We start from the raw sequence: 10,000 nt of genomic DNA, 5'->3' as shown, positions 1-10,000 counted from the left end.
AGACGGACGGACGACCCTCCGGACGGACGGACGCCCTCCCAGACGGACGGACGTCCTCCAGACGGACGGACGACCCTCCGGACGGATGGACGCCCTCCAGACGGACGGACGACCCTCCCAGACGGACGGACGACCCTCCGGACGGACGGACGACCCTCCCAGACGGACGGACGTCCTCCAGACAGACGTCCATCTGGAGGACGTCCGTCCTCCAGACGGACGGACGCCCTCCAGACGGACGGACGGCCCTCACAGACGGACGGACGCCCTCCAGACGGACGGACGGCCCTCCCAGACGGACGGACGTCCTCCAGACGGACGGACGTCCTCGAGACGGACGGACGGGCCTCACCTGCAGGCGCGGACCACCTCACTGGAGCTGTTGCCGATGTTGACCTTGGACAGCGGGATGCGGCGCTCCTTCAGCTCCGAGGTGACGAAGGAGTCCGCCCCCCGCCACTCCACCTTGATCAGGTGGATCTTCAGCTCCCTGGACAGCCCCATGGAGAGCGCCTTCCTCTTGTAGGCGTCCGCCGAGCCCGGCGTGGGACGGGGGGGTGGTGAGGGGGGGGGCGGGGCCAGAGGGGGTGCTGGGGGCGGGGCCGGCACCCTGCTGGTTGAACTCCACCGCTGGGGTCTCCTGCGGGGGGGGTTCCCCGGGTCCCTGGGGGGCGCCGAGGGGGGGTTCCTGAGAGCGTTGGTCAGAGGGGGGGTCCCCGGGCCCGGCGTCCGCCTCCTGGGCAGCCTGAGCAGCTTCCTGTTTGCTGATGACATCACTCCTCCTGGCCTTCCCCCCCCCGCCGGCCCCCGCCGCCTGCTTCCTCTTCCTGTCTGTCCGGCTGGGGGCGGTTCCGTCTCGGCTTCCTGCGTCCGCCTTGGCAGGGACAGGAAGTAGGTCGTCGGCCAGGCAGGAAGTGTGCGTGGTGGTGAGCCGCAGCTCGACCCGCCCCCCCGCCGGCGGCTTCCCGCCGCTCTCCAGAACCTCTGAGGGGGGTTTATCGGAGTAGGAGGGGGGCTCGTCTGAGGCGGCGAGGGCCTGTGATTGGCTGCTGTGTCTCCCAGAGGTCTTTGGGTCAGAGGGGGGGTCGTGCTGGTCCATGCAGCTGATCTGCGGCCCCAGGGTCAGAGACGAGGAGCTCTTCACGGGCCCCAGGGACGAGGCCGGGACGCGTCCGAAGGGGCCCCCGCGGCAGGTCACGCTCTGGCCCCCCAGGAAGGTGGCCAGGCTCTTGAAGACGTCGTCCAGCCCGTCCTGGTGGGCCTGGAACCGGCGGAGCAGCAGCGAGTCCGACGCCTCCGTCTTGTGGTCCTTCTCTTCGTCTACCTCGTCTTTATCGCCGTCCTCCTCCGTCTCCTCCTTCTCTCCATCTTCATCCCCGTACTCTTCTTTGTCCTCCTTCCCTCCCTCCTCACCTCCTCCTCTCTGCTCCTCCTTCTCTCCGTGTTCTGGTCCGTCTTTGTTTGCGTCCTCTCCGACGCTCTCTCCGTCCTCCTTCTCTCCATCTTTATCTCCACCACCCTCTCCCTCTCCCCCTCCCTCTCCCCCTCCCTCTCCCTCTCCGCCTCCGTCTCTCTCTCCCTCTCCCTCTCCGGATCCGATCACCCGGGGAGTGGCCATCTCTGCGTCGCCGTGACAACCCTCAACCCTTTCATCCTCATCGCCGTGGTCGCGGCCCACCGCGTCCCTCACCCCGAGACGGTCCTTGCTCGCCTCCTCGGCGTTGCCGCGGGAGACGCCGGCGTCGTGCGGGAGGGCGTCGCCATGGGGGAGGCTGTCGCCGTGGGAGACGGCGTCGTCGTGGGAGACGGTGCCGCTGTGGGTGGGGCTGGGCTGCAGCACGGGGCCAATCAGGGGCCCCGCCTCCAGCTCCTCCTCGTCCTCCTCCAGGGAGGACACCGGGGAGCCCTGCCAGCTCAGCACCGGGGGGCTGGCAGCCGGGCTCTGCCCCAGCTCCAGAACCGGCCCCTGGCCCGCCGCCGGCTGCAGGTCGGGGGCCCGCAGCAGCCCGGGCCTCCTCGGGGGCCCCCCCCGAGCGGGGCGCAGGCGGGGAGGCCGGGGGCCGGTGAGGGGGGCGGGCGGTGGGGTCGGCGGCCGGCCTGCGTTGTGGCGTCGCTGGGAGCGGGCGCCGGGCGGGGCTGGGGGGGGTCTTAGGGGCTGGGCGCGGGGGGGACGGCTGGGGGGGGGGTCTGGTTGAGGGGCGGCCCTCCTCTGAGGGTTTGTAGGAGGGGAGGTGAGGGGGGGGGGGGAGGGTCCGCCGGGCCGGCAGCCGTTGCTCTGCGCCCGGGGGCCTTCGCTGCTCTCCCAGGGCGCTCTCGGTGTTTTAACTTGGAGGGGCCGGCCAGTGTCTGCGGGGGCCGGTCCTTCTGGGAGAGGATCCTCCGGTGGATCTCTGGGTGACCCGGCGCTCTGGGCTGTGGCGGCGGCGGCGGCGGCGGCGGCGCCGTCTTCACTCCGTTCTCCGCGGTCTCCGTCGCCCCCGACTCCTCCTTCAACCGCTTGCTTTTCTCTCGCTTCTTCTTCCTCTGGTGTCGGAGTTTGGAGTCCTCCCTCCTGGAGGAGAGGCTTTTGGACCCTCGCAGCTTCTTCACCTTCCCCTCCTCTCTACTCCTCTCTCCCTCCACCCTCATCCCCTTCTCCATCACCCTCTCCTTCTCCATCACCCCCTCCTCTACCCTCCTCTCCTCCTCCACCCTCCTCTCCTCCTCCTCCACCCTCCTCTCCTCCTCCTCCACCCTCCTCTCCTCCTCCTCCACCCTCCTCTCCTTCTTCTTCAGCCTCTCCTTCAGCCGGCTCAGCTTCTCTTGTTTCCGCTCGTGTCCGCTGCGTTTGGTCTTGGTCTCCGGGGCCTGCGAGGGTCTGGGCTTCTTACGGACGGCCTTCTGGGAGGGGGTCCTCCTGACCTCGACCTCTGACCTCTCTGAGGGGCAGGCCTTGGCTCCAGGGGCGGGGGCGGGGGGACCGGGGGGCAGGATGTCTGACGGGGGGTGTCTCGGGGCCGTCGCGGCCGGCTTCCTGCCCGGGGGGGGTGCGGAGGCAGGGGCCAGGGGCTCTCGCCTCCCGCTGGGCCTGGGGCGAGGGGGGGGAGACCCCGAGGGGGAGGGGGGCGTGGGGGGGTCCGCGGCAGAGCCCTGCACGGGGCCAGGGTTCCTGGACTTGCCCCTCCCAGGGGACTGGATGTCGTCTTCCTGCAGCGCAGCAAACAAACACGACAGTTTAGAAAACACAATGGACAGAGTACCAGGACGGGGACGCCCAGAGCTCTGCAGGTATGTACTATCAACAGAATGGACAGAGTACCAGGACGGGGACGCCCAGAGCTCTGCAGGTATGTACTATCAACACAATGGACAGAGTACCAGGACGGGGACGCCCAGAGCTCTGCAGGTATGTACTATCAACAGAATGGACAGAGTACCAGGACGGGGACGCCCAGAGCTCTGCAGGTATGTACTATCAACAGAATGGACAGAGTACCAGGACGGGGACGCCCAGAGCTCTGCAGGTATGTACTATCAACAGAATGGACAGAGTACCAGGACGGGGACGCCCAGAGCTCTGCAGGTATGTACTATCAACAGGGGTAATAATAAAGGCCCTCAACATCAGTCTAATGAATCAGCTAACTGTCGATCTTTTCCCCCCTATGGACCTTCTTGATGGTCCTTAAAGGTCCCATGCTAGGGTTAGGGTTAGGGTTAGCTGTTAGTGGGCCCTTAATTCAGCCTTGGTGCAGAATTACAGCCGCGACGAGCCAGTCCCAGGATGAGCTCTCCACAGACGGGCCCTTTTAAGAGGCGGGTCAAGGTGGAGGGTGGGGGTGTGGCCCCCAGCAGCTTGCGGCCACGGTACCAAGCCCTAGTGTTTACAGTAGATGCATCGCAATGGCTCGGAATCACAATATCATCCCACAGCTTGTGGCCGTGTTCTGTATTCTAGAAGACTCTGGGTGCCCTCTCCTGGAGGGGGGTGGTACTGACTCTGGGTGCCCTCTCCTGGAGGGGGGTGGGTACTGACTCAGGGTCAGCCCTCTCCTGGAGGGGGGTGGTACTGACTCTGGGTGCCCACTCCTGGAGGGGGGTGGTACTGACTCTGGGTGCCCTCTCCTGGAGGGGGGTGGTACTGACTCTGGGTGCCCTCTCCTGGAGGGGGGTGGTACTGACTCAGGGTCAGCCCTCTCCTGGAGGGGGGTGGTACTGACTCAGGGTCAGCCCTCTCCTGGAGGGGGGTGGTACTGACTCAGCTTCAGCCCTCTCCTGGAGGGGGGTGGTACTGACTCTGGGTCAGCCCTCTCCTGGAGGGGGGTGGTACTGACTCAGGGTCAGCCCTCTTCTGGAGGGGGGTGGTACTGACTCTGGGTGCCCTCTCCTGGAGGGGGGTGGTACTGACTCTGGGTCAGCCCTCTCCTGGAGGGGGGTGGTACTGACTCAGGGTCAGCCCTCTCCTGGAGGGGGTGGTACTGACTCAGGGTCAGCCCTCTCCTGGAGGGGGGTGGTACTGACTCAGGGTCAGCCCTCTCCTGGAGGGGGGTGGTACTGACTCAGGGTCAGCCCTCTGGGCTCCTTACTGTGCTGGGCCGGTGGCTGTGTCCGCGGGGCTCCGGCCAGCAGCCCCGCGGCGGGGGGCTGTGGGGGGGGGTGCGGGGCTGGCTGTGCCGGGGGGGCGGGGCGTGTTGGTGATGACCGTAAGGCACGCGCGTGTGTTCTGCTGGCGAGGACGACCAGGGTTTGTGGTGGTCCCCCTTCTCCCGGCCGCCGTGGTGCGTCGCCCTGGCGACGCCGCCGCCTCCGGGCGGGGCGGAGGGCCGGTGGTGGGCGTGGCGCGGCGCGGGGGGGGGGGTCCGGTGGGCGTGGCCTGATGGTTTGCTGTCGTGGACGCTCGGAGCTCCGTGTCGCGGTTGAGAGGTGTCCTGCAACGAGCAGCGGGGTTAGTCGACCTCGGCACCGGGCGGAGGCTCCGCCACACGGGGGCAGGACTTTGGGACGCTGATACGGTGGGGAAAGCATGGTCACCTGTTGGGGTTTATTACAAACACCCGACACCAGTACACCTGATCAAAGTAAACATCATTTGTAACATCCTTCATATTCCATCACAGTCGTCGTCCTCTCATTCGGAGTGACTCCGATGTTACCGGTTCGACTCCCAGACCAGATTGGTTCAGATGCCCCCGTCCTCTACCTGAAGGCCCCCCTGAGCCAGACGTCTCCCCCCCCTCCCTGCTCCTTAACGTCCTCCATCTAAATAAGTCGCTTCGGATAAAAACGTCAGCTAAGTGACAAAATAGAAAAAGTTAAATAGTCATGATGAACGTTCAATGATGTGCTCCTTTTAAAGCATTGAGGTGCAGCCGAAGGTAAGATTTAAGAGCCATCATTTAAGGGGGATTTGTTAGGAAAGAGGAAGCCATCCGTCAGCTACTAAAGAGTGTAAGGCGCTGTGAGGTATCTGGACTGGGTGACTGCGCCTGCCTCTGTTTCAGAGCCTTGAGTTTGGAGACCGCTTGCGAGTCTCCCTGATTGGTCTGGGGAATCCATCTCTTCTGTCAGTCACAGGGGCACGAAATACAACGTTCTCATTGGTCGAGAAACGTAGGGCGGGAGCAGCGAGGGAGGGGACTTCTCTACACATTGCTCATTCTCTAGCTTCTCATTACGACCTTCACATGGTGATCAGAGCTCCTCTAGTCGCCCTCTGGTCAGCGCGGTCTCCTTCGGGGCCTGTCTGACGTTGTGTGTGTTCATGCGCTCATTTAAAACCCTTACCTGTTGCAGAGCAGGGGAGGGGCTTCGGGGGTCCGGGCGATGGCGGGGGCCGTACCATTTGTCATGGTAACGGGTCGGAGGAGACAGGGCCTGAGGCGGTAACGACGAATGCTTGGAGCCAGAGAACGGCGTCTGGAACGAGAGGGAGAGGGAGGTGGAACCGTGTGCTGCTGCGGTCTACCACACGGGGGTGCTGCTGAGCAGTTGTATTTTCAGACAACACCGTCAAGTGGAAAATTGACTCTTCTAACTTTTAACGACTGTGTTCTGATTGTGCCTGAACAGGCGTGCATGTCATCACAGGCACGTGAAATCATCAAACAAATCATTTTAATTACACCGTCGTCATCGACAATCACCCTGAAGAATAAATACTCTTTCCCCTCCTGATCTCTCTCGGGGTTAGTCCTACTCTTACAGGAGATATCGGAGGGAGGGCCGGTTTAGTGAGTGAGTGCTGTAAGTTACTGTGTTTGATCCCCAATGTCTGCAGTGTAGGTTTCCAAAAGAAAGATCCCCTGAAGCTCAGTTTCTGCAATGTGTAAAATCAATGGCTGTTCAGTCACTACGCTTAAGAGGCAATGTTTTATTTATTCTTCAGGATGATGTTTGTTCAACATCCCCCAACGCCCACTAACAACGCCCACTAACAACACATGCTAACAATGCATGCTAACAACACATGCTAACAACACCTGATAACAAGACATGCTAACAACACATGTTAACAACACATGCTAAAAACGCCCGCTAACAACACACACTAACAACACATGCTAACAACACCCGCTAACAACACCTGCTAACAACACATGCTACCAGCGCCCGCCTACTGCCCCCACCTGGTCAGGGCCGTCGCTGCGCCTCCTCTTGGCGGGGCAGGCGTCGCGGGGGGCTGGTGTGGCGTGGAGCTGGTCTCTGTGCTGCTGGTAGACGTCAGGCCGTCTCCAGACCCCCGTCACCCGCTGGCTCACCGCCCGGCCCGCGGCGTCGCGGTAGCCGTCCCCCTGGGCCCAGCGCTGCAGTAGGGCATCTCTGCCGGGGTCCAGGTGGGGAGGGAGGGGCCCGTACTGAAACACACACACCGTGGTCGTTAACGAGGGCTTATTAACGAGAGGGAGACACAACGCATGAGGATTCAACGCTAACGGAGTGATCTTGTTAAGCTAACATCTCTCCTCCCGGCCTTGAGTCCTTTGCACTGTCTCTTTAAGAGGTGAATAGTGATGTACTGTCTCTTTAAGAGGTGAATAAGGATGTACTGTATCTTTAAGAGGTGAATAGTGATGTACTGTCTCTTTAAGAAGTGAATAGTGATGTACTGTCTCTTTAAGAGGTGAATAGTGATGTACTGTATCTTTAAGAGGTGACTAGTGTTGTACTGGCTCTTTAAGAGGTGAATAGTGTTGTACTGTCTCTTTAAGAGGTTGAGATAACAGGTCTGCTGAATAGTGTTGTACTGTCTCTTTAAGAGGTTGAGGTAACAGGTCTGCTGAATAGCGTTGTACTGTCTCTTTAAGAGGTGAATAGTGTTGTACTGTCTCTTTAAGAGGTGAATAGTGTTGTACTGTATCTTTCAGTTGCTGAATAGTGTTGTACTGTCTCCTTTAAGAGGTTAGTGTAACAGTGTCTGCTGAATAGTGTTGTACTGTCTCTTTAAGAGGTTAGTGTAACAGTGTCTGCTGAATAGTGTTGTACTGTCTCTTTAAGAGGTTAGTGTAACAGTGTCTGCTGAATAGTGTTATCTTTCAGTTGATGAATAGTGTTGTACTGTCTCTTTAAGAGGTTAGTGTAACAGTGTCTACTGAATAGTGTTATCTTTCAGTTGATGAATAGTGTTGTACTGTCTCTTTGAGAGGTTAGTGTAACAGTGTCTACTGAATAGTGTTATCTTTCAGTTGATGAATAGTGTTGTACTGTCTCTTTAAGAAGTTGGGGTAACAGTGTCTGCTGATTGTCTAAACTTGAGCCTAGCTGGTCTGGGGGGGGGGGGGGGGGGGCTCACCCTGGGGTGGCTGTCATCCTCCCTCCAGGGGGCGTAGAGTTCCCCCGGAGGACCTGAGGGAGGCCCGTTCCCGCCGTGGGTTCGAGTCCAGTTCTGGAATGCGTGGGAGGAGCTACGCTGGGAGGAGGTGTGGCCTTCGTAGGGCTGGTTCTTGTGCTCCCAGGAGTGTAACGGTGATCTGTGTCCCCGGGGGGGAACCTTGTCTTGGGAGTGCTGGGATGATTTCCGTTCCCCCCTACACGTGGAAACACAGAATGGGAAGGGGGTAATGAGGTCAAATCTAACATTTATGGTTGTTCTTATTGTGTCCTTAACAGTCGGACAATAGTTCAAAGTATAAAGATATTAACACATTATACATTACAATAAATAAACCCTAACAAACTATAGAAGATGTACTTATGTTATCTGTTTGGAGGTTTTAAATGTGGAATATCATCAAGGCCTTAAAGGTTCAGGGAATTTCCCAAATGTCTTTGGGTGTGTGACCTCACTTTGTGTAGAGATGGTGTGTCTTTGGGTTTGTGTGTGACCTCACTTTGTGTAGAGATGGTGTGTGTTTGGGTGTGTGTGTGTCCTCAACTTGTGTAGAGATGGTGTGTGTCCTTACCTTGTGTAGAGATGGTGTGTGTCTGGGTGTGACCTCACTTTGTGTAGAGATGGTGTGTGTCCATACCTTGTGTAGAGGTGGTGTGTGTCTGGGTGTGACCTCACTTTGTGTAGAGATGGTGTGTGTCCATACCTTGTGTAGTGGTGGTGTGTATCTGGGTGTGACCTCACTTTGTGTAGAGATGGTGTGTGTCCATACCTTGTGTAGAGGTGGTGTGTGTGTGGGCGTTGAGGTTGGCTATGGCCTCCATGAAACCTGAATCAAACGAGAACATGAAGATGAATTAAGACGCTCAGTGAATCGAGCAGAACAGGGTGAAACACATTTTCCTGTGTTTAAATACTTATCAAGATTATCCCCAGACTGACAGACATACAGACAGACAGACAGACAGACAGACAGACAGACAGACAGACAGACAGACAGACAGACAGACAGACAGACAGACAGACAGACAGACAGACAGACAGACAGACAGACAAACAGACAGACAGACACTCTTACATGAGTCAAAACGAGGTACAATCAGCAGCTGAATGCATGTGAACCAAGCTATTACCTCACCAGGCTATCCCCTCCTAGGTCAGAGCCTGGTTAGAGCCTCTAAAGTGAGGAACCCCTTGTGGAATCATATCTTAGGTATCCAAGACGCTCCATTGTGCCAAGGGGGTTGACCACATTTTCTCCAGACAACACATTGTGGACGTGTCATTTCCTGTCTGATGTCATCTGCCATCCGATCCTGAACTGGTCATTATCTCCGGGCCCATCTCACTTCCTGTGTCTGGGAGATGGGGGGTGTTGGCGGTATCTCTTTGGACCAACGCCCTATCTCATCTCAGAGCTGCCGGCTGGGACTGAGAATGGCTCTTAGAGGCGATAAAGTCTGAGGAACATAACCTTGAATATTGAAGACCACAATTACAGTACATTAGTACTGTAAGTTCCTATCAATTCATTTTCTATTTCAATATATTAAGTTATTCACACCTTTTTAACTTTATGAAGATCAAAACTTGTCATCTTAACGTGTTTGAGAATCATGAGAATCATTTCAGAAGGACAAAGTGGCCCAGTGTGGGTCCAGGAACATAGCAAGGCCTCAGCCCTGGCATGGAGAGGGGTTCAACTCCCACTTGGGTCACTCACAGTAAGAACCTCTGCCCTCCTGGGACTCTGAGACGCTTTGCGGAAGAGCGTCGACCTACTGGTGTGTTTGGTTTGTGGATCGAGTCCTGTGGGTTTCTACGGGATGATGTCATTGTTGACCTCCCTTCTAAACAAGGGAGGGAGCCGGGAGGACTCTGCTCCCAGCGGTGGAGGAGAGGGGAAGGTCCTCTAGAACCACGCAGAATGAACAGCCTCAGCTAATGTAGGCCTACCTCCCTCAGCTAATGTAGGCCTACCACCTGTCCCTCTAATGTAGGCCTACCTCCCTCTCCTCAGCTAATGTAGGCCTACCACCTGCCCCTCCCCTAATGTAGGCCTACCTCCTGTCCCTCTTATGTAGGCCTACCTCCCTCAGCTAATGTAGGCCTACCTCCTGTCCCCCTAATGTAGGCCTACCTCCCTCAGCTAATGTAGGCCTACCTCCTGTCCCTCTAATGTAGGCCTACCTCCTG

At 58.2% G+C, this 10,000-nt stretch overlaps 1 protein-coding gene across 1 annotated transcript in view; it reads right to left on the bottom strand.

Annotated features, from left to right (window-relative positions):
• The window catches only part of LOC115547157 (protein PRRC2A-like), a 32,220-nt gene that overhangs the window by 14,821 nt on the left and 7,399 nt on the right, over positions 1 to 10,000 (bottom strand). Inside the window, 8 exon segments of the mRNA XM_030361126.1 lie at positions 353 to 557; positions 559 to 2,602; positions 2,752 to 3,186; positions 4,566 to 4,907; positions 5,764 to 5,895; positions 6,606 to 6,833; positions 7,769 to 8,003; positions 8,577 to 8,633. Of these exon segments, the coding sequence (XP_030216986.1) occupies positions 353 to 557; positions 559 to 2,602; positions 2,752 to 3,186; positions 4,566 to 4,907; positions 5,764 to 5,895; positions 6,606 to 6,833; positions 7,769 to 8,003; positions 8,577 to 8,633 (3,678 nt within the window).

Source organism: Gadus morhua, chromosome 7, assembly GCF_902167405.1.
Source record: "Gadus morhua chromosome 7, gadMor3.0, whole genome shotgun sequence".
Lineage (NCBI taxonomy): Eukaryota > Metazoa > Chordata > Actinopteri > Gadiformes > Gadidae > Gadus > Gadus morhua.
This window is presented reverse-complemented; position numbering and strand designations above follow the sequence as displayed.